We start from the raw sequence: 24,476 nt of genomic DNA on the forward strand, positions 1-24,476 counted from the left end.
CTTTGAAAAGTAAACCCCAAAACGTTTGTACAAAGTATATGACATTGGTGATATACACAGACACCAAAACAGCAACACAATTCACAAGACAATTCAGTTTTCTTTTCTCCATAAAACGGGAATGTATGCAAGCTGGCATTCCTTTGCAGAGGGAGAGTTAGGGCAGAAGGCAAACAAACATGCCACTGGAGATGGTTCCTATCAAAATTATTTAAAGGGCTCGGATCTCTTGGAAAATTGCAAAAGAGCATGCCAAGGCAGGAGCGAAGCAGGAAACCTGTCGTAAAAGGGTTGTTTTTGTTATAATTCACCATCTGAATACTCCACCACCCTCAGGAAAGTCTGTCAAAACAGCCTGTGTTCTCAACACTCTCCGTAGGCATGTTGTCTGTTAAAGGACACTTCACACCTTCCCTTATTTTGCTGCTGGCACCTTCTTCTACTACTGAATACACGTCTATAGTAGGCCAGCTTTTCTCTACTGATCACACACTGATGGTAGCGTAAAGCTCCTCAAAGCTGAGCCTTTGACCCAACATGGAGCCGTGAGGAGATCAACTGATGGCAGATCGAGATGGGAGGGGGTTGATGGTGGATAGTAGTAAGTAATAGAAACATAAGAAGATGATGAAAATGTCAAGCATGAGAGAGAGAGAGAGAGTGAGAGAGAGTGCAGCCTTTGTTCATTGCAGACATTTTGTGACAGCTCAGCGATTCCAAGATACAGTGTGTTTGTGTGTGTGTGTGTGTGTGTTTGTGTGAGTGTGTGTGTGTGTGTGTGTGTGTGGTTGTGTGCGCTGCGTTATAGCATAAACGGGGGCATGTTAGCTAAAGAGAGAACCTCTGGTTAGCCAAGTAGATCAGCCAGGAGACGACGACGGCGGGAGGGCGGCCTCGCAGACAGCCGCCCCGCTGGGGAAGCCATGTTGCTACGAGAGTTTGGAGCCTCCCGCCCCTAAACCCGCTCCCCCGCTCTAGCCTAGCCTACACACAGGGGCTAGCAGAGAAGATGATGGAACCCATTGGCATGAGCCACCAGTCTGGGGGTAGTGGGGAGGGAGGGCACAGGGGGGAGACTTGGGCAGGGGGAGGTGGCAGGCCTCGGTTGGGGGAGTAAGGGGGAGGGGGCGGGTGTAAGTGGTGGGCGGGAGGCGCGTGTGTTAGTAAACACAAACAGTGCATCATGGGTAGGAGGAGTTCCATTATCTTCTGGTTGTGGGGGCGGGGGGCGGGGGGAGAGGAGCTGCGGTCCAGCAGCAGAACAGTACCTGAGGTGTGAGCGGGCGACTGGCGCTCCAGTCCGAGACACACTACTGTGGCCCCGTTGCTGTTTGCAATGAACAGGAAGTGGGGTGAGGGGGGGTAAAACAAAGAAAGTATGTTTCAGTCCAGGCAAATAAAAGACAAAGCGACCCATGAGAAAAAAAGTCCCCTAAAAAAAAATATATATAAAACATAAGGAGGAAGTGCGGCAACAAAACGGTACGTAAAGGCGGCAAGACAGGTGGACCCAAGGACCTGGAGATGAGGGTTAGGTTCCTCTAAAGCACAGGGCCTCTTTGGAGCCCTCACTGGCTGCGGGGCCGTGCAATCACGCCACAGGCAGGCTGAGTCTATCTACTGACGTATATCTACGACACGAAAGGTAAGGGTTGCTCTGAACATGACACGGGCGCGCCTTGCATGTCGTTAAGCGTCGATCTACTTCTACAGATCGACGAACCAACGAGCCACAAGTCGCTATGTCGTGAACCAGAAGTGTTCGGTGGCCGAGGGGTTGATCTGGGAAATCTGTTGTCAAACTAAGAGTGCTGCCGAGCAGACACGTTTCCTCAGAACAAGACAGAGCTTAGAACAAGAGTAAAGGAGTAGTGGAAGCTAAATCAAATTCAGAATGAATAGTAACTAAGAGCTAAATAAAATAGGAGAATAGAGGAGGTATGCCTGGAACAAAACACAGGTAAAAACAGCATCATGTTTCACCATAAAACTGCTAGTGATTAGTCGGCCTTGAAATGTCCAAAGGTGAAACCAACTTTAAGTTGTGTTGAGTGCTAACTTAACTCAAACATTGTAAGGCAGCGAAGACACTAACAGTTTTTCCTTTTGTTCTTTCTACTTGTTTCTTTTACAAGTAGCTTTTTTTTGTCACCCGAAGAAATAATCCTTAAATAAATGCGAAACCGAAAAAAGTCCCCAAAAAGTTAATGCAACCAGAAAAAATAGATAGAGAGAGAGAGAGAGAGAGAGAGAGAGAGAGAGAGAGAGAGAGAGAGAGTAAACATGATTTCTCTGTCGTTGCGCTGGGGAGTTTGATCTGGGAATAAAGAAGATAATGTGAAGACAGGTGAAAAAAGCTCTTGGAAGGGGGGTTGAGAATGTGTGGAGGTGGATGAGCAGGTCTGGGCGGTGGCTGCAGTGGTTCAGGTGGTATGTGCCCCTGTGGTGCTGACTACCGCTATGATGACCTTTGACTACCGCTATGATGACCTTTGACTACCGCTATGATGACCTTTGACTACCGCTATGATGACCTTTGACTACCGCTATGAAGACCTTTGACTACCGCTATGATGACCTTTGACTACCGCTATGATGACCTTTGACTACCGCTATGATGACCTTTGACAAATGCTATGATGACCTTTGACTACCGCTATGATGACCTTTGACTACCGCTATGATGACCTTTGACTACCGCTATGATGACCTTTGACAACCGCTATGATGACCTTTGACTACCAGTATGATGACCATTGACTACCGCTATGATGACCTTTGAGAGCCTGACCAGGTCTTATTTTGCCCTTTATATTTATTTATTTTAACTTTCGTGCCAACGCGCCGAGTGCAGTGTGGACGGGGCGTGTGGGCGTTACCGATCGGCGACGGCTCGGCGTGCTCCTCCCCGACGCCGGGCTGACCGACCCGGAGGTGTCCAGATCATCAGCGGACGACCAAGAAGACAGGTCCTGAGGGAGAGAGAGAGAGAGACAGAGACAGAGACAGAGACAGAGACAGAGACAGAGAGAGACAGAGACAGAGACAGAGACAGAGAGAGAGAGAGAGAGAGAGAGAGAGAGAGAGAGAGAGAGAGACAGAGAGAGAGAGAGAGAGACAGAGAGAGAGAGAGAGAGAGACAGAGACAGAGACAGAGACAGAGAGAGAGAGAGAGAGAGAGAGAGAGAGAGAGAGAGGACAGAGACAGAGACAGAGACAGAGACAGAGACAGAGACAGAGACAGAGACAGAGATAGACAGACAGACACGAGAGAAACAGACAAGAGAGAAATATTGTCAATAAAAATACCACATTACAGAAGAGAATACACATTGAAATAAAGTAACCAATTTAAGAAAGCCGATCAAGAATAATATCAAATATCAATAAATGAATCTCATATGTAAAAAGTTGATCCAACACCAGAGCTAGAAGGCTCCAGGAGGTCTGACCTGCTGGCTGCTGGTGAGGTCCAAGGTCCTGGCCAGCTCCCGCAGGTCCCTGGTCACCTCCTTCAGCAGCATCTTGAGACGGTTGCCGATGACGTGCACCTTTTCCTTGGCCTCCAGGCAGTCGCTGCCCGGGGCGTTGACCAGCAGCTGCAGAGACATGTCCTGCAGCAGGGCCACCTTCACCTGGGAGTCCAGCAGCTCACGGCGCATTTGCTACACGAGAGAGACAAGGAGAGAGACAGAGACACAGAGAGAGAGAGAGAGAGAGACACAGAGAGAGAGAGAGAGAGAAGAGAGAGAGGAGAGAGAGAGACAAGAGGAGGAGAGAGAGACAAGAGAGAGAGAGAAGAGAGAGAGAGAGAGAGAGAGAGAGAGAGAGGTTGTGGGCCATCTTCAGTCAAAGAGAACTAAGGTAAAATGATCTCAAAGTATTAATTTTAAATCTCAATAAATGGAATCCCAGGGACCATCGCTTGGTAACCAAAGACAAGACAAGTGTGACGGCGCCCCCCGGAGGCCCGGCGGCGTCCTACCGTGAGGGTCTTGTGGTGCTGGGTCAGCGTCTCACTGTCCTGGAGGGGGTCGATGGGCACCACCTCGTTGCGCCGGCGGTCGATGTTCTCCAGCCACAGCAGGAGGCCGTGGCTGGTCTCGTGGAAGTCCTGGGGAGGGGCCACACAAAGTGGGAGGAGTTACATTGAACTGAGGCTCCGGTTGAGTTCTAGAAAACACCTGAGGGGTGTGGTTATCTACTCACACCACATGAAGAGTCACCGGGGAAGTGACAGTGAACGTGATCAAGGTACCATTTTCATAACACAGGTTTTATTAAAAAGGAGAATGGATTATCAGCTCAATTCATTAAAACTAAACGGACTGGAACGAGACACGCAACTAGCGAACCCGTCAACACATCGATACAATGCACACATCAACACCCTGCGACACATCCCTGTGACGGTTTCGATTGGACGTTCTTCCGCCGCTGAGAGCACACCCACCTGACACTGCATGAGGGCGTCCTGGAGCGAGGCCCTCCAGGCCTCCAGGGCGCGCCCCAGCTTGTCCCAGTGGTTGTTCATGTCCGTGAGCCTCGCCTGCATCTCCCTGCTCTCCTCACTGTCACACTGCACAAACTCCGCGCTGCACAGGTTCACCGACAGCACGATGGCCTTGCGCTTGTCCAGCGCCTTCTGGAGCTCCTGGATGAGAAACAACAACGGCCAGACCACTGTTGTTCTGAGCTACTGTAGAGTCTGGCTGGAAAGCTACACCTAGCATAAAAGCTAGGAGAACGCTTGTAAGTGCATATTTAAAGAGCGTTTAGCATTGGGAAAGCTCAAAATGCTACAGCCGTGAAGCATTGACCTAGCCCCTAGCTACCACCCTGTAGCATTGAACCAAGCCATTAGCAGTGACCATGTAGCATTGAGCTAGCTCTTGAGCTACGATGCTGGAGCGCTGCGCTCCTACCTTGAGCTTCTTGATGCGCAGCCGGATGGTCTGGATGTCTGTGCTGAGCTCCAGCCGCCGCTGCTGCTCCAGCTCCTCCCCCGCCTGGCCCAGCCACGCCCACACGCTGCGGAGGTCAGAGGTCAGCTGCTGCCACTTCTGCTGGTTCTGTTTGGTGCGCATCTCCTTGCTCAGGTCCTGGGCCTGCAGCAGCTCCCAGCGCTCGATCACCCCTGGGGGGAAGAGGGGTTCAGGGTGAGAGCTCATCTCAACAGGGGTCGTGTTGTTCACATATTCATGCCTCTCCCTTATGTGCCAAAGTATGGTCAATGTTTAGCAGAACATCCTGTACGGATATTGTTTTGGGGGCTGTGACGGATATCTTCCGCTTGTAGAACTTGGGCAAGCATCTCCAAGTTGACACAATCACATCACGTCACGTCACACCCCGATCGTTTTTGGTTTTGCTGATATAAGTGGAAATATGTCGTGTTAGGGAAGAGGGATATGCTGTAAAAGACCCTTTCTCTGAACAATTTGGTCATTCATGCTCACAACTCAGATATTTGGGACCACACTCAACATAGACGGAACAAACCCCATTGTCTGGACCTCGATTGGCGATCCATCACACAATTGAATAGAAGCAATTGACGATCAGTTTGATTCGATGTGAGGAATTCACATTCAAGTGATGAGGGGGAGGAGGAGCTGTGTGTACCTGAGCTCTGGGACTCAGAGCTGCCGGGGTCGGCCAGGCCGGAGGCCCCGTCCTCCTCCTCCTTCAGCTCAGAGCCCATCCTCTTCACCTGGTCGATGCTCCCCCGACACTCACCCAGAAGACGCATCTGGACACAGGGAGGGGGGGGGGGGGGGGGGGGGAGAGAGAGAGACACATCAAGGTGATGGAGGGACGGAGGTAGAGGCAGGGAGAGATTGAGTGAGGGAAGGGGAGAGACAGAGAAGAGAGAGCCAGCAAGAAGGGGAAGAGAGAGACAGAGAGAGGCATTGAGAGAGAGACTTTAGAGTGCAATCATAAGTACAGCAATTCCCTGATCTTGATAAATGTTTCCAGTTTAACCCGGTGGTTCCCAGAGGTTTTTGAACCGTGACCCCATTTTTCACTCTGAAAATCCTTGCGACCACAATATCGTAGAGCACATCCCCGTCCAGGGGGGTAAAACATTGTTCTATTTCATTCCTACTGACCGCCAGAGGCGGTGCTTTAGCACTGGATGTTCCATCTCGCGCATGCGCAGGTCGAGTAATTATACCAAAAAAGTCACCTGTGACACCTGGGTGACCCGAGAAAGTCTATATATTCCGGAGTCACCCGAGGTTCTGCTCCTTCTATTTTCTCGCGGTAGCGTACTAGCAGGACACACAAACATTGTTTGTTGTAAGAGATACCATATTAGCTTGTCGCAAGTAGCCTTGTAACCCAAGGGTTGGTGCCTCGATTTGACTTCGTCCACCAAGGGCTGCGACTTGCAATTTGTTTGATTTCGGCAGGGGTAAGTAAAGTGTGTAGGCTACGCGTAGTCGACTATCCGTCGGCTAGCGCGGCAGCTGATTTCACCTTTCTACCCTTTGCTTTAATTTGCTTAGAGCATTAATTGGCGGCTAGTTTTCAGTCGCTGTGTTATTCTTTCGGTCTCGCACCGTTTCTCGGGTGCGTTCGCCTAAGCCCGGTTGCTCATTTGTATGCGCCTGTGCGCGGCTTGGGGTCCAAGCCGCCGTCACTGTATTTATTTAGCCAGTTGCGATCTTTGATTAATCGCCAGTGAGTGGCTTGGGTTTCCAAAGCCGTCACTGTATTTTCCTGGCGCCGTCACTCTATTGTCGGGCGCATTATTGCTCGGGTGCTCTCGCCTGTAGCTTGATTGCCTAGCCTGCGCTGATTGCTCTCCGGTGGGCTGCTTGGTTTTACCAAGGCTCGCCGTCACTGTGTTGTTGCCGGGGTGTCACGTCGCGTCGTTGCTTGGGTGCCCTCGCCTAAAGCTCGATTGCCTAGCCTGTGTTAATTTGCTCTCCAGTTGGCTGTTTGGGTTTCCAAGGCTCGCCGTCACTGTTATTGTCGGAGTGTCGCGTCGCTCGGGTGCTCTCGCCTGTAGCTCGCCGTCACTGTTATTGTCGGAGTGTCGCGTCGCTCTGGTGCTCTCGCCTGTAGCTCGCCGTCACTGTTATTGTCGGGCTGTCGCGTCGTTGCTTGGGTGCTCTCGCCTAAAACTCGATTGCCTAGCCTGTGTTAATTTTCTCTCCAGTGGGCTGCTTGGGTTTCCAAGGCTTGCCGTCACTGTTATTGTCGGGGTGTCGCGTCGCTCGGGTGCTCTCGCCTGTAGCTTGTCGTCACTGTTATTGTCGGGGTGTCGCGTCGTTGCTCGGGTGTTCTCGCCTAAAGCTCGATTGCCTAGCCTACTGATTAATTTGCTTGCAATTAATTTGCCGACATGCTAAGCGCCCATAGTTGTGTCGCCTGCATGGCCTCCCTGCAGGCGGAGGATGGCCATGACCAGTGCCCTGCGTGTCTCAGGGTTGAACACCTCAGGGAAGCAGTGTCAGATAACCCGTGCATGAACTGTTCTGCACTGAGGCTAGCTAGGTTGGCTAGCTAGGTGGAGGGCAGACCAGGGTTGCCCCCTTCGGGTCTTGGTCAGATTAAAGCCCTCCTACAGAACCTCCAATCAGCTCAGGGTGTACCAGCCACGGCCCCTGCGGCTGCGCAACCCACTTATACAGAGGATGACATGCTGTCTCAGCTGCGTCCTGTAGCCTCTTTGCAGAGGAGGAAGAGCAAGCGTCCCTTGCCTCTCAGGCGTTCTTCAAGGGTCTCTGGGCTGCTCGGCTAGAGGGTCAGTGTCGGCCGCGACACTGTTAGACCAGCCGTGCGAATGGCCCTGGCAAGGCTGGGGTTGGATGAAGCTCCTGTTTCATCTGCACCTGTGAACGCCTTTTTTCCAGGCCGCTCAACCTTCCGTTTTCTCTTTGCCCCCCTCTGAGCCGTACATCGCAGAGCTTCATAGATGCTGGCCAGATTCAAGGGTTTTCTCCCAGCACACTAGTGATGGCAGAGGTCTGGCAACTATGGCCAATGCTGATTCTTATGGCTTGGACCGGTTAGCTCCGATTGAGCCTGCTATAGCGTCCCTGTTGTTTCCCCGGACGAGGCTCTGAGAACCGATGCGCGCTGCCCTCGGCCCCAGTGCCGGATTACAGATGACCTCCTTAGTTACAACATTGCTGCCCGTGTGGGACGTCTTGGGAATTCGCTTTCTCACATCATTCTGGCGCTGTCTCAGACTATACGGGGGTCAGGTGCTGATCCTTCAGCACAGACCCTCAGTGATGCTTCACTGCAAACTTTTGCGTGTATGACTAGGGAGCTAGGCAGGTTAATGTCAACTGTTACGTTGGCGCGCCGCCAGGTCTGGCTGGCGCAGTCAGTTTGCTAGCTTACGGCGTGCACCTCTGCTTCATTCTAGGCCGGGGGCCTCTGCGGTACCCCGTGCCAATAGCTCTCAACCACGTTCAGGTGGACAATCGAGGGCCAGCACTTCTCAGCACGGGCTGACCAGCGCCGTAGCTCTGCGCCACGGGTGGCTTTTCAGGCGCCAAGAGGTTCGGCGCCCAGCCGCCGCCCCCCCCAGGTAGGTACTAGTCCAAGGGCCAGTCGTCCCCCAGGTAGGTACAAGGGCCCCCAGGTAGGTACTAAAGTCCAAGGGCCAGTCGTCGGACGCTTTTCTCAGCAGCACCTGAGCTACTGGCAAGAGCAGACCACAGACCCTTGGATAGTGTCCACGCTATCAGACGGGTACACACTCCAATTCCGACGCCGGCCCCCAACTTTCAGCGGGATCAAGGTTACCGTGGCTACCAATCCCGACAGATCCCTGGTCCTGAGACAGGAAGTAGCCACCCTTCTTGGGAAGGGTGCTATCGAAGTAGTAGATCCACAAGAACAGCTCGATGGGTTCTACTCAACCTGCTTCTGGTACCGAAGAAGGATGGCGGGTTTCGCCCCATTCTGGACTTGAGAGGGCTGAATCAGTTCCTCAAGGTTCTTCCCTTCCACATGCTGCATGTTGCGGACGTCCTCCAGGCTATCGCTCAGGGGGACTGGTTCGTATCAATAGACCTGAAAGACGCTTACTTTCACGTCCCTATTACCCAACGTCACAGGCGGTTCCTCCGCTTTGCTTTTCTGGGCTTTTCAGGGTTCTTCCGTTCGGGCTGTCTCTGGCCCCGCGTATATTTACACGGTGTGTAGCAGCAGCCCTGTCACCATTACAGGCCACAGGTATGGCGATACTGCCATACCTGGACGACTGGTTGGTCATTTCCCCAACTCGGGTGCAGGCGGTCAGGGACACAGCCATGCTCCTCAGCCATGTGGACCGGCTTGGCCTCATGGTCAACTTTACCAAGAGCAACCTTACACCATGTCGGGTTGTGAGCTATCTGGGGCTGGTGCTCGACTCGGTGGCCATGCGAGCCTGCCTCTCTCCAAAGCGCGTAGCTACCATTTCGCAGCTGCTACAGCGCTTCAGGCGGGGGGAGTTGCTGGAATACAGCCTCTTCCTTCGACTGATAGGTATGCTGACCTCAGCATCCATGGTGGTCCCACTAGGCCTTCTGGAATTGCGTCCCCTTCAGATCTGGGTGAATGGTCTCCACTTGGACCCCAAGTGGCAGAGACACAAGATGGTCAGGGTGTCTGGGCGGTGCCTTCGGACCCTCAGACCCTGGAGAGAGAGGGCATACCTGATTGCGGGGTCGCCCTTAGGGAGGATAGCTTCCCGGCGGGAGGTTGTGGAGACGGACGCCTCCCTTTCCGGCTGGGGTGCAGTATGGCAGTGCAGGACTGTCAGAGGCCAGTGGGATGCCAAGCAGAGACTGGAGCATATAAATGTGCTGGAACTCCTTGCGGTGTTCTTAGCTCTCAGGCACTTCCTTCCAGTTCTGAGGGACCGACATGTTCTTGTCCGGACAGACAACACCTCCACAGTCTACCACGTCAACCATCAGGGGGGCACCAGATCGAGGCAGAGCCTGCGGGTCACGCAAAGGCTCCTTCCGTGGGCGTTCCCCCATTTTCTAAGCCTGAGGGCTGTCCATGTTCCAGGTGTCCGGAACACAGCGGCAGACCTTCTCTCTCGCCAAGGGCCACCCCCCGGAGAGTGGAGACTCCATCCAGAGGTGGTGGGGATGATTTGGGACAGGTATGGCAGGGCAGTGGCGGATCTCTTTGCTTCCGAAGAAGACCACCCACTGTCCCCTTTGGTTCCCCTTTGGTTCTCCTTGACGGAGAGGACCAGTCCCCTAGGGCAGGACGCTCTGGCTCATGCTTGGCCAGACAGCCTGCTTTATGAATTTCCCCCAATTCCCCTTTTACTGGCAGTGCTGGACAGGGTCCAGCGTGGCTGTCACAGCCTACTTCTGGTGGTTCCACATTGGCCAGGAAGGCCATGGTTCCCACCATTATTGAAACTCCTCAACGGAGAGCCTTGGTGCCTCCCAGAGAGACGGGACCTTCTGTCTCAGGTAGGCGGACGCATATGGCACACGAATCTGGGCCGCCTGCGGCTGTGCGTGTGGCCCCTGAGAGCCAGGACCCACTGCTGATGTCTTGCGACCAGTCAGTGGTCCGTACCATTTTTAGTTCAAGGGCACCCTCCACTAGGTTGCTCTATGCAAACAGGTGGAAGTTGTTTTCCCAGTGGTGCGTGGCGCGGGGCGAAGTCCCGGAGACTTGCTCAGTGGTAGTGATACCACACTTTCTGCAGTCTGTGTTGGACAACAGAAGAGCTGCGTCTACCCTGCGCGTTCATATGGCCGCGATCTCGGCCACACAAGCAAGGGGGTATAACCAGACGGTAGGGTCCCACTACCTAATCAGGCAGTTTCTGAAGGGGGCCCAGAGGCTTCAACCGCCGCGATCCCTGAGGGCACCATCATGGGACCTGCAAGTAGCTCTGAGGTCCTTATGTCTACCCCCATTTGAGCCACTAAGTCAGGCAGACCTGACGCGGCTGTCCATAAAGACGGCATTTCTGCTTGCCATGGCAACTGCAAAACGGGTCGGTGAACTCCATGCCTTGTCAGTGAGCCAGGCGTGTTTGCGCTGGCACGCAGATGGGTCAGGAGTGGTGCTCTGGCCGAACCCATCCTTCCTACCCAAACGATTGTCTCCCCATCATGTGAACCAATCAATCGAGTTGGCTGCTTTCAATCCCCCAGGCTCTCCAGGGGGTGCAGAAAGAGTGTCAGACCTGTTGTGCCCGGTGCGGGCGCTTAGGGCATATGTTGAAGCGACAACCAGCTTGCGTAAGACAGATAACCTCTTTGTCTGTTACGGGGGCTGCAGGAAGGGGGCTGCCCTGTCGAAACAGAGACTCTCCCACTGAGTTGTGGATGTGGTTTTGAATGCCTATAGGGCACAGGGGCTCCCTGTGCCCTTGGCCGTTAAGTGCCACTCTACCAGGAGTATGGCTACATCATGGGCTGCCTTGAAGGGGGTTCCACTTCAGGACATTTGCTCCACGGCTACATGGTCCTCATCATGTACGTTTGCCCGATACTACAGGGTTAATGTCGCTGCTCCTCATCCTGTGGCGACAGCTGTCTTGTCGACGGCTTCGAGCCCTTGATTGAAGTGAGCACTCTTCGTGACCTTTTTGGTATTAGTCATCCAGTGCTAAAGCACCGCCTCTGGCGGTCAGTAGGAATGAAATAGAACGATAGTTACGTATGTAACTACGGTTCTATGAATTCCGGATGACTGCCAGAGTTCTCTGTCACTCAGACTTCTCAGATTCCGCGAGAAGATCCAGTTGGAACAGAACCTCGGGTGACTCCGGAATATATAGACTTTCTCGGGTCACCCAGGTGTCACAGGTGACTTTTTTGGTATAATTACTCGACCTGCGCATGCGCGAGATGGAACATCCAGTGCTAAAGCACCGCCTCTGGCGGTCATCCGGAATTCATAGAACCGTAGTTACATACGTAACTATTGTTTTACCCCTTCAACATCCGCCCATCACATCATCATATCCCACTGGTTTAATAAGTAGTAGTTTGCTCATGGCTATGAATCATTAGTAGGTACAAATCACTGTTGATCCACAAGGACCCTTGACATGTACATATTAAAAATATAAATAATGTATATTCAAATGTCTGCATCTTATAAATCAGCTCCAATCTCCCATCCCGACATCACACATGAATATCAGGTTTGACCCAAATTGGGTAAGATCCTAAGGTTTGCATGTCATTTCTTCCGTTGAATTTCATTGAAAAAGTCTGTTATTATGGGATGTCGTCGGGGCTCCTCATTCATCCCAAGTAGGATTTCCCCATGTTTAACAAGTCATTCTCCATTAAATCTCATTGAAAGAGTCTGTTATTAAGGGATGTCGTCATGGTTAATCACAAATCCCATGTAGGATGTCCCATGTTTGACACGTCATTCCTCCTCAAATGAACTGAAAGAGGGTGTCATTATGGGATGTGGTGGTGGTTACTCACGTATCCCATGTAGGAGCCGTCCAGCTCGAGGCTGGTGGGGGTGCGGCTGCGGCTGCTGTCCAGCTGATGGAGCAGCGAGCTGCGGCCTCCGTCGCTCGCCCCCCCCGCCGCGTGAGAGTACGACGAGCCCCCGTCACCTAGCAACACACGGCAACGCAAGTTAAGCACCCCAGAACACATCCCCATGATTTAAAGAATCACGCATGGAGCGCACTGGGGAGTCCGGAGGGGGGGGGGGGGGGGGGGGGGGGGGGGGAGTCTAACATTCAGACCAGGGGGGAGGTGGAGGGGGGAGTCTAACACTCAGACCGGGGGGAGGTGGAGGGGGAGGTGGAGGGGGAGGTGCGCTCACTCCTCAAAATAAACAAAGACAAAAGATCGGAAGTAAAACAACATGCTTTGTTTTCGAAAAACACCAACATTTAAAACTAGAAGGTTGTTAGGTTGTACACACTGAATAGTACAAGTAAACTGAACCGAAGAAGTAAAGCAGGTTAGAGAGAGAAGTGGTTAGGGTGAATCCCATTTCAGCGTTGTCCAGGCGTACTGGTGGAGATTTGGTCTGTAGACCTTGTGAATATGGAATTGACCCTATCCAGTGTTAGAAAACTGCTGCCCATGGTAAACAGTGCCTAGTTAGATCGGAGTGTGATTCAACAAAGAAAGACACAAATCAAATACCCAGGCCAGTGAAAAAATCCCAAATCTAAATTCGGCGGCACTCAAGGGTAAAGGGGGTTGCCGTTGTTTCTGGCGCCCCCCTCAACCCCTGATGGCATGCTGGTGGTACTGCAGTCTCTCCTACCCGTGGTGGATCTCAGTGTGTTTTCAGTTAGTTTAACATAGGCTTCTGGGCTGTCAGGGATGACTACATCTGGAAGAAACATTGTACAGTACAGATATTTAGCACTAGGATCCACAGCCATTCAACGGAAATCGGGGGTTCAGTACAAATTTGATGTACTTTACTTGAGGATTTATATACTTTCTGCTCCCTGTCTTCTCCACTACATCTCAAAGGCAAATATTGAACCTTTACTCAATTTCATTTATCTGACAGCTTTCGTTACAATTTTATTTGCAGATTAAGATTCATTTATAGATTATTTATAACCAGGTGGAAATTCATGACCTACCCAGAAGTACAAAAATGTGAGTATAAATAAAATATATATGAATATATTATTAATTGAGATGCTAATACTTTTATACTTCCAACTCAGGAGGTTTGCAGTATTTCTAAAGGCTGGTATTAAGACTTTAAATTTTTCAAATCAGAGTCCTTCTACCACCACTTTCTTCTTATTAAACTGGACTCAAGTAAACTCCTTGACCTCCGTCAGCTGAGGATACCAGTGTGAGTTTCTGTTCTAGGCATCCATGCACGCGTATGTGTCCCCATTGTGTGCAATATGTCATACGTTTAGTGTATGCATCTTGTTGTGTGCCTTATATTACGTGTTTAGTGTATGTGTGTGTCCTTATTGTGTGCAGTGTGTTACATGTTAAGTGTATGTGTGTTATGTATTTTTATTTTTTTTGACCTTCTGGTCCGTACTCACTGGCTCTGTGTAAACATGTTTATTCTGTCCATTATTCATGTGTGTGTGTGTGTGTGTGTGTGTGTGTGTGAGAGTGTGTGTGTGTGTGTCTGTGTGTGTGTGTGTGTGTGTGTGTGTGTGTGTGGGGTGCCCCTGGTACTGACCCGACAGCGCGGAGGCGGGCCGCTGCAGGAAGTCTCCGCCCTCCTCGCCCTGCTGCTCCCCCAGGGCGCGGCCGGCGCCCTCCAGCACGCGGCTCAGGTCGTAGTCGTGGTCCCACTCCAGGGGGATGGAGTCCACGCTGGCGGGCGTGTCCCGGCCCGAGCGCTCAGCCCGCAGGGGCGCGGCCAGCGAGGCCGAGCGGCTGGAGGAGGGCAGGGGGGAGTGGGAGCCCTCCGGCTCCCCCCAGGGCATGCTTGAGGAGGCGTCGCCCTCGCAGTCCCCCTCGTCCAGGTCCAGCTCCCGGTCCGAGTACGACACCTCCGTGTCCTCGTCTGTCAGCTGGGGGGGGGGGGAACAAACAGAGGGTGACCGTGGCAACAGCGTCAGTAGACTCCGTTGGGTCGCGGTCGCTACACTGCGTTCTGTAAGGTCACCGGTGTACAAATGCCAAACCACACACACACACACACACACACACACACACACACACACACACACACACACACACACACACACACACACACACACACACACACACACACACACACACACACACACACACACACACGTTCACACCTACACACACATGCACACACACATGCCCCCCCCCTCCCAGCGGGCCCTCTGCCTTACCGGCAGGCGGAGGAGCTTCTTGTGGTAGCGCTCCACCCGGCCGAACACCTCCTGGCAGTAGCGCCGCAGCTCCTCCTGCTCCTCCTCGATGACGGTGGCGTCCAGCGGCTCGCTCTTCTCCATCAGCGCCTCCGCCTGCCGGAAGATCACCTCGATCTTAGGGGAGGTCAGGGACACCTCCTGCTGGAAGGCCTGGGGGGGGGGGGGAGGGGGGAGGGAGGGAGGGGGAGAGGGGGAGGTTAGCTTGGGTGCTGCTCGGGGCTTGTCCCGTTCAGTGGTTCGCTGGTCCTTTACCTAGGTCATAATATGTCATGGAAGTTAACACAGGTAGAGTCAACTGGTAAGAGTCTTTACTAAAGGCTTTTCTCGTGGTGGTGTTTACACTACCAGGTATTCAGGGTTTACGTGTTACAAACGGTATGCCCTCGTCGGGACGACGACCTCGTCATTTTGTTGTACGTAGAAGTCTCCTAGCGTTGGGTGAAACCAAGGCCTTTACCCGGAGCTGTTTGATCTTGGCCTGGATGTCACACTCGGAGAAGTGCTCGATGTTGGTGAGCTGGAGGTCCATCTCGGTCAGCCACACCAGGATGCCGTCCCTGGCCGTCTCAAACTCCTCGCGCTGGCCGATGAAGTGCTGCGGGGGAACACATCGGGACCGGTACACTGGTCACGTACATGTCAGCTCACACACAGACAGTATCCCTCTGTTTCCTTACCCTCACCCTAGTGTCAGGGCTACGGGTTAGGGGTATGTGTGTTATTCAGGGGGTTTCAACCACTCCCCCGGGTTCTGAGGACTGTGTTCTTTTGGGTGGGGATTGCGACAGTTTTGAGGTGTCGTTGTGGTGATAATTGTGATGTTTGTCAGGTAAAAACAAAGGTAAACATCCCATTGGAACAGCACTCCCGACGGTTGGGTTTTCCTTTGAGTGCACAAGCCCAGCAAGCTAATTTCATTTTCAGTTTATTCCACTTTGTTCTTCTATTATTTTGGCGGCGGTGCTAGCGGGTGCTACCTTGAGCCTGCGCAGCACGGAGGTCACCCTCTTCTGCAGGTCGTCCCAGCGCTGGTTGGCGTCATGGGCCATCTCCCGGAGGCGGCCGGCCGCGTCGGTGCGGTTCTCCCGGGCCAGCCGCCGGTACTGCTTGTTCAGGAACTCCAGGTGGGTCAGGCTCTCGTGCACCTGCCTCTGGAAGCCCTGCGGGGGGCATGCGTGCACACACACACAGACACACAGACACACAGACACACACACACACACACACACACACACACACACACACACACACACACACGCATATCAACTTAGAAGCTGGCTACCATGACAGGTTAAAAAGGCATACACAGTCTGGACCATCATTGATCCTGTTTCTCTTAATGCTGATGCTGTTCACCAGTCAATCCTCGAACTGAATAAGGCACACTGATGGACCTTAAATGTTGTCTCCTGTTGTTGTAATGCTATGATGAAAGTATGTATTTTTATTATGTAGGATTATTTAAAATGTGGGGTCCTGTCTTGATGTCTTGTCTCATCTGTGATGTTTGTAAATAGAGCTGCTGGGATGCAAGACAAATTTCAGACTTGCTCACAGAATAAGGTATTATCGTATCGTATGTTGTCTGTTTATGCTGCTCTCTTCAGGTCGTGTTTGTCATCACCAGGGTGAACGTCATCCGTTACTGTGCTTTGACCCAACCAGGTCTCTCTGTCTGTACGATATGATGTCTAGGTTAAAAAGGGGTGTGTCCTGTGTGTCCATCCCATAATGCTGGAGGCGCACCTCGAAGGTCTTGAGCTCCTCCTTGGCGACGGTGTACAGAACGCCCGAGGAGTTGGCGGAGGCGGCGGTCCTCTCGGACGTGGCCAGCCACTCCTCGAAACGGGAGAAGTCGTCCAGAAACTTCTGCCATAGGCGCCAGGTCTCCTCGATCCTAGAGGAGGAGGAGGAGGAAGAGGTAGAGTAGGGGGTAGAGGGGGAGGAGGAAGAGATGGTGGCAGAGGAAGAGGAAGAGAAAGAGGATGCGGTGGAAGAGAAGGAGGAGGAGGTAGAGTAGGTGTTAGAGGGGGAGGAGGAGGAGGAAGAGGAGGAGGAGGAAGAGGAGGAGGTTGTAGAGGAGGTGGATGAGGAGGAAAACGAGGAGGAGGAGGAGGATGAGATGCAGGATGTGGGGGAGAGAGGAGAAAGCGGTTCAAATCTGGCTGTGGTGTTCAAAGTGGGGAAAACAAAGCTGTAGCTCATGGCAATAATTCTGGGTCTGTTCGATTCAAGTCTGAAAGTATCAGTATGGACACAACTAGTCAAATAAACACACATCGGGTGCTGTGACATACAACAATTATTAGGGATGTCCCGAATACCACTTTTTCACTTCCGATATCGATACGGTGCCGCAGCTTTGGCTAGCTGCCGATACCGATATCGGTCCGATACGAAAAATTGTAATGGCTTAAATCAAATTAAAGATTTGAACAGATTTCAAAAGTAAGTAAACAATGTAAACATGTACAAAAAAATAAAAATAATGGTTGGAAACAGAAGAGTTAAACAAATAGCAAATGGTTAAAGTTTGAATACATTTGAGATAATAGATAGAATAGGTGAGCTGTTACAGCTGATAGTTTGAAATGGTTTAATCGAGTGTGTGCTCATGTGCATGCATGAGTGTCATCACTTATAGTAACCAGGAAGTGTGATTGACGTTTTTTTTCCACATCTAGTTAATCGAGATAAAAGCAAAAAATTATAAGGCTTTTACGGTTAGATTCCTTGGAGTCTCTTTCATATGGCATATCGTTTGGGTAGATATCATGACGTGAAAAATATTGTTTACGTTAGCCTTTAGCTTCTACCGTAAGTACATCGGATATGTAAGAAGCAGCAAGCCTCTAGCCATATAAACGGGGGTTCCCACACCCAAACGCCCGATATATAATAATCATATTTACAATCGATTAATCATTTTAATCGATTGAACGTCTGCGTCTTCCGAAATGGTGCACTTTTGTGATCCCCAAGCTCGTGTTTGGCGATCACAACAGCTGTAATGCGCTCTTGCCCAAGCTGGAGTGTCTGACATGATCGCGCTCGGAAACCGCTGAGGTGAGCCGTGCATAAACCAGGCTGTTTCTTTACGGTTTAAATACTGACTGTTCAACAGGTAGCTCTCATGCACTAGCTCTCATGCGCATGTGCCTAATTGGCGACTATTGTTGTTATAACGTGAAACGCTGCATATTTATTTCTCCCCTCCGATATCCGATCCAGCGTAATTGGCAACTATCGGACCGATACCGATGCCTTGGATAGGATCGGGATATCCCTATAAATTATCTAAATGAAACCTCAGGAACAGGAAAATACTTGACCCTAATATTGACCTGTGAGAAGGGGTCCATAGAGACTGGCCTCACAGCACTACAAGCCCCGCCCCCTTCCCCCCTTGTGACTACTTGAGTCGGCGGTCCATTGGCAGGGCGCAGAAGAAAGGGGTCCATAGAGACTATAAGCCCCGCCCCCCCACCCCCTGGTGCCTACTTGAGCCGGCGGTCCATGGACAGGGCGCAGATGGCCCTCCAGCGGCGGTCCAGGCTGCGCGTGGCCTGCTGGATGGAGTCGCACTCGGTGTCAGTGGCGCAGGCGTCGCAGTCGTGGAGGAGGACCTCACACAGGTTGAGCACCGAGGCCACGCCCGTGCTGTGCTTCTCTATGTCCCTCTGCAGCTCCTGGGAGGGAGGGGGGAGAGGGAGGGAGGGAGGAGGGGGGGGAGGAGAGGAAGGAGGAGGGAGATTGAGAAAGGGGGGGGGATTTTTTGCCATTTTATGTCTATAAAATGTGTAAATTACAGCACCGCTATCATGAGGGATTTATTATATTAGCTTGCCTCATCGAACAAGCAGCATTGAAAACAAAATAACTCATTTTAGAATCCTCCATGAACCAAATATCAGAATTTGTGAAGCATTAAGGAACAGCTGTTTGGGATTTGTACGTGGTTACTTAAACCATGAGCGGATGATCAGAATTAGCTTTGATGGACCTCCGGTCGATAGACAGTAGCTACCAATCTACGAATCGTTGCAACGCAGCCCTACGGTACAGCCCTGCGGGACTTTAGCTACCTGCTGGAGGTCCAGCTTCCTCTGGATCTCCTGGAAGTCGCAGGTGTCGTAGGCCATGGGTCTGGACAGCTCTGTCTCGATGTGGGCCAGCCAGGCGCGCAGGCTGCTCATGTTCTTGTCCAGCTGCTGGACAGCCACCAGGGTCTCCCTCAGCTTCTTCCCCCTGCACGCCACACCATTTGCATTAACACTTAGGGCATTTAGCAGACGCTTCTATCCAAAGCCACTGACAATAAGTACATTTGCCAATATATCGCTGTTGGTACAGTGAGGAGGTTCATAGAACCAAGTGCCAAGCACTAACCATCGCTAGGTTAACCCATTCCCTGAATACAACAAAGATAGCTAGGGTAAGATGTAACACAATTCTAAGTACTATAACTAAGTGCGACACACAATAAGTGAGTACATTAATTGCCAGGACGTACAACATACAATAAGTAGGAGGGGTGGGAGGGGGTGGCTATGCAGAGTCTGGGTGAACTCTGAACTCACAGCAGGATCCGGGAGCCATTCCTTAGCCAACACACCAACCACAATTATGTATAGAGCTTTTCTGATCTGCGGCCACTCAAAGCACTTTGAAATGATCCACTACCACATTCGCCCAATCATACACATTCAGCCATTCATACACATTCACCCATTCATACACATTCACCCATTCATACACATTCATCCATGCAAGGCGACAGTCAGCTGGTCGGGAGCAGGTTGGGTGAAGTGTCTTGCTCAGAGGCAGACATAACATTAGGGATGGAACAGATGCCTTGCTTGATCCCAAAAAATGTGTCCAGGATCAGACACATACACACACACACACACGCACGCACACACATACACTCTATACTCTATAGTCTGTAATACATCTGAGTAGCTCCTCCATACTTCTAACATCAACCAATGCAGTGCATCCTCAATGCGCCCAAACCGGCAGAACCCTCGTGGTCGAGGGGCTAACTGGGGGTCACCTGGCTCCGATGAGGTCCAGCAGGTGCTGCCAGCGGTCGTCCACCTTGCCCAGCTTGCCCTCTATCTCACAGGCCTTGCTCTGGTGGCTGGCCCGGGCCAGCCGCTCGCCCAGCAGGTGTAGCTGCAGCTTGTTGTTCTCCACCAGGGTGATCTCCTCCTGGTAGTCCTGGCAACGTCAGAGACATCCAACCAATCAGGATCAGTGAAGTTAGACCACTTCCCGGTAAGGAGGTTGTTCAGGTGGTCATGGACAGAATCTTTGTGTGTATTTGAAGCCTCATGAACATGCAGGTGTCATGTGTTCAGTGTGTTCAGGAATATGCAAGACAATATCAAGTTAGAGTAGATGACTACAAATACTACTAACACTACACAAGCCTGTCATTGTACACATTGATGTCATGTTCCCTGTATTGTCTTGCGGTAGCCCTTTGAGTCTCTCTTGCAAGAATGGAGGCTTCTATTCAGGTAAACCTATTGGATTAGTTAAATTAAATTAACTGAACAGTTTTTCAGTAAAGCCATTTTCCAAGAGTTCCCCTGATCAAATGTTCTTCTATGTAATTCACCCCATACGCTATTTAATGATAGAAAACATTTTTCTACATAATATGATAGAAAGCCTGGTCATGATGAAACTCTGGTCGTAATGGAGAGTCCATCCTGTGGGGTAGTCTAGTGGGCAGGAGGATTTGCCTCCCAGCCAACAGATTGTGGGTCCAAAACCTCTACAGCATAGCCTATAGGCATCTATTAAAAAACAAAGATGCACCTTAACCCCACCTGCTCATTAATACTATTAATAATAATATTAGTATCTAAAAAAACTAAAAAATTGACTGTGGGCCTACCAGAATTCTCCCGGTATGCAGACTATATGCAGGTATATAGACTACTACCGACATGTTGCACTGAAGAAGGAGGAAAACTATCAATAAATAAACGTTCCCCCCGGAGCTGTCTGCGTTCTCAGTCCCACACTCCCCTCTCAACAGGAACCCAGATTGCACTCAGTGATGTAAAGCATGCCCAGAGCGCTCGCGCTGGCCCCACTCACAGCCCCCGTCTGGTGGGGGCTCAACCACTAAACACCTTTAGGGCTTCCCTTCCACCCAGCCATATTCCAGCAGATCTATTTTTACCTGGCAGTACTTTTGAGGGAAAGTGAAATCCAACACACTAAGCCGTCCACAGAGTTGGAATCCAAGTGTGGACGTCACACCTGTGTTCCGATCCGCACGCCCAATCACAACAGAGGCATTGAGTCGACGCGTGGGAACAAGGTACCTTGCGCAGCTTGTCGATCATCTCCTCAATGCTGACGTCTCCGTTGTGGGACACCTTGCTCTCCATGGCGGTCAGCCACTCACACAGCTCCTTGTACTTCTCCCCAAACACCCACCACTCGTTCAGCTTCTCGCTCACCTGCTGCCGGCGCAGGGACAGCTGGGGTCGCACACACACACACACACACACACACACACACACACACACACACACACACACACACACACACACACACACACACACACACACACACACACACACACACACACACACACACGTCAACACGCAAACGCACACAGACACACACAGAAGAGAAAGTTAGATTGAGCTTGCAGGTGAAACACGTAGTAAACATAAACATGAGTAAAAAGATAAATGGAATAAAGTCAAAATGTCATTCAATTTAACATTAATTCTTGTTTAATAGGATCCAAATCTAGTCTTACTAAAAGCAGCATACCTGATGAAGGTCTGCAGTACATTACGAAAGGGGAGTGAGGTGAATCACTGAAACATAACGTGGCCACAGACAGCCTGTTTCCGTTGTGTGCTGCCTGCTGCTGCACACAGGATGTGGCAGTCTCACTATCTAGCTCATTTTTGTGCTTTGAGGTTTCTTGTTGTTTCCGTGTTACACTCTTATTAAAACACTTCTGCCATCAACAACAGATTCAGAAGTACTGTGTACTTCTCAATACTATAAACTACACAGTACATGGAAAAGTTGAAAAAAGTTGGTTGCAGCCTCAATACTAAACGCCACTAAATCCTACACACTGCATCTTCAAACATATAATTTGGTGGATAACAGTTGTTAAACATAAACAAGATTAACATTGTGTAAGAGATAAAAATAGATAATCACTCGATTTACAACAGAAAATGTGAACCTGCTGAAAATGCCCCTTGATTTTAAGTTTCTTGTTTTTTTCTCTCTCTTCTCTCTCTTCCATCAATGTTGCTTTTTTACAAGGGCGTGATGTTCAGCGCTGTGGGTGAGAGCAGCGCCACCCTCTGGCAATAATGCTACCTGCAGGAACTTTAAATGTTTGTTTTAGACTGTGCTGCGTGCCTCATTAAACCTGCACTGATTATTTGTATAATTTTGTTTATTTTACCGGTTGCAATTCTACCATATGGCTGTTTTCCAAACATGTCCCCTAAATCGAAGCAGTCATGTTACAAGAGACGATATGTGGTCTACGGTTCTCCCCAGGGCTTAGCCAGTTTCTTGATAGATACTTAATGGACTTTCACATTATGTGTTCTATCATGGTGAACAGTTGAAGGCACAAGCGCAGAGAATCGGACACAGAATTTTAAACTAAGTGCATTAAACCATATAACCCATAGACTGTATGGTATTAACACACTAATCATTCTTTGGTGACAGAGTTTAGACGGAAAAGTGGCCAAGAGGACCAGAGGTCCCAACAGTTGTTTACACGGCATAGCACTTGGATTTAAGGAAAAACTGTTGTTGGACGGCGCTTGCACTGGGATAATTCAATCTAGAGCAATCTATTCAGGGTCAACCCTAAAGGCTGATGGTGATTATGATCTAATGCTGGTCACGGCAATTGCCCTTTCTGATTGGCTCAAAATGGTGTCTGGGTGATGTAATTTGCAACTATAGCAAGTGATAATATCATCTCTGTGCTGATCCTGTGGGTTTATGTTAGATGGGTTACAAATATTTGGATTGAGACAACATTCTTACCTACGTAATGTGATACCTTTCTGAAGTTTAGCATTTGTTGTAAGGTGTTGTACACTATTGTAATGTGTTTCCCATTTGTGCACAGCATATGTTATGCAGACTTGTTATTATAGTCTATGTACTACTGTGTACTGCTGCGTTGTACTATATCATACAGGGATGTACTATGTTGAACTGTACTGTACCGTATTGCACTGGTTATACTGTGTAAGGGGTTTTGGAGTGTGTGTGGATGATGGAGGGTTCAAGCAGCCTCCCATGGCCAGAGTGATGAGACCGTGGGGCCGGGCGGGAATGCTTAAACCAGCCATCCCCCAAACACAAGCCACAGTTTCCTACTGTATTATTCTCTGTGGTACAGGGCCCTACTGTATTGTACTCTATGGTACAGGCTTCTACTCAATTCTACTGCTTGATTCTACTCTATGGTACAGGGTTGCATTGTATTCTAAAGTACAGGGCTGCATTCTATTCTACTCTATGGTACAGGGTTGTACTGTATTCTACAGTACAGAGTTATACTGTATTCTAGACTATGGTACAGGGTTGTACTGTAGTCTAGTCTACAGTACAGGGTTATACTGTATTCTACAGTACAGGGTTGTAATGTATTAGTCTACAGTACAGGGTTATACTGTACTCTAGTCTACATTTCAGGGTTATACTGCACTCTAGTCTACAGTACCGGGTTGTACTGTATTATACAGTACAGGGTTATACTGTACTCTAGTCTACAGTACCGGGTTATACTGCACTCTAGTCTACAGTACCGTGTTGTACTGTATTCTAGTCTACAGTACAGGGTTATACTGTATTCTACAGTACAGGGTTGTAATGTATTAGTCTACAGTACAGGGTTATACTGTACTCTAGTCTACATTTCAGGGTTATACTGCACTCTAGTCTACAGTACCGGGTTGTACTGTATTATACAGTACAGGGTTATACTGTACTCTAGTCTACAGTACCGGGTTATACTGCACTCTAGTCTACAGTACCGTGTTGTACTGTATTCTAGTCTACAGTACAGGGTTATACTGTATTCTATAGTACAGGGTTATACGGTATACTAGTCTACAGTACAGGGTTATACTGTACTCTAGTATTCAGTACCGGGTTGTACTGTATTCTAGTCTACAGTACAGGGTTATTCTGTACTGTATTCTTGTCTACTAGAATCGGGTTGCACTATGTGGTTTACCTGGTGGCAGATCTCCTCCCACTGCCTCTGGAGCAGCTCGATGCGTTCCTGGAGGACGGAGAGGTCCTCGGGGCCGATGTAGCAGGACAGAGACTCCCGGAGCAGGCTCAGGTGGGCCAGGTCGTCGGTCCAGCCCGCAAACCGGCTCTCCAGCTCCTGTGACACAGGGTTAGAGCAAAGCTGATCTGTGAAGGACTTTTAAAAGCAGGCTTTGGAGGCTGACCTTTGCTAGTGTTGTCTTGTGGACGGGTAGATTGGTTAAGATGACAGACCCAGCATACATTTGAATAAACTGCATGGGGCTAGGGCTTTTGATATTTGGTTAAGAGGCTGAAGGGACAAAAACAACTGCAAGAAAGCTTTGTATTCGAGTTACATATCAACATCATAGCATATAGT

General features: G+C 50.3%; 1 protein-coding gene across 9 annotated transcripts in view; it reads right to left on the reverse strand.

Moving 5' to 3' along the window:
• syne1b (spectrin repeat containing, nuclear envelope 1b) overlaps positions 1-24,476 on the reverse strand; it is a 130,265-nt gene that overhangs the window by 2,299 nt on the left and 103,490 nt on the right. For 7 of the 9 annotated variants that reach the window (XM_056591112.1, XM_056591113.1, XM_056591114.1 and 4 more), the window contains 19 exons: positions 24,078-24,233; positions 21,157-21,315; positions 19,869-20,035; positions 18,898-19,060; positions 18,314-18,501; positions 16,559-16,709; positions 15,790-15,972; positions 15,270-15,407; positions 14,771-14,962; positions 14,140-14,476; positions 13,240-13,308; positions 12,435-12,571; positions 5,626-5,752; positions 4,926-5,137; positions 4,454-4,654; positions 3,986-4,114; positions 3,453-3,665; positions 2,880-2,972; positions 1,269-1,327 (listed from right to left, as the gene is read on the reverse strand). In XM_056591112.1, coding sequence (XP_056447087.1) covers positions 1,269-1,327; positions 2,880-2,972; positions 3,453-3,665; positions 3,986-4,114; positions 4,454-4,654; positions 4,926-5,137; positions 5,626-5,752; positions 12,435-12,571; positions 13,240-13,308; positions 14,140-14,476; positions 14,771-14,962; positions 15,270-15,407; positions 15,790-15,972; positions 16,559-16,709; positions 18,314-18,501; positions 18,898-19,060; positions 19,869-20,035; positions 21,157-21,315; positions 24,078-24,233 — 3,074 coding nt within the window. The remainder of the gene's footprint in view (positions 1-1,268; positions 1,328-2,879; positions 2,973-3,452; positions 3,666-3,985; positions 4,115-4,453; positions 4,655-4,925; positions 5,138-5,625; positions 5,753-12,434; positions 12,572-13,239; positions 13,309-14,139; positions 14,477-14,770; positions 14,963-15,269; positions 15,408-15,789; positions 15,973-16,558; positions 16,710-18,313; positions 18,502-18,897; positions 19,061-19,868; positions 20,036-21,156; positions 21,316-24,077; positions 24,234-24,476) is intronic. The other 2 variants (XM_056591109.1, XM_056591111.1) reach the window with 2 other exon arrangements.

This window comes from Gadus chalcogrammus, chromosome 5, assembly GCF_026213295.1.
Source record: "Gadus chalcogrammus isolate NIFS_2021 chromosome 5, NIFS_Gcha_1.0, whole genome shotgun sequence".
Lineage (NCBI taxonomy): Eukaryota > Metazoa > Chordata > Actinopteri > Gadiformes > Gadidae > Gadus > Gadus chalcogrammus.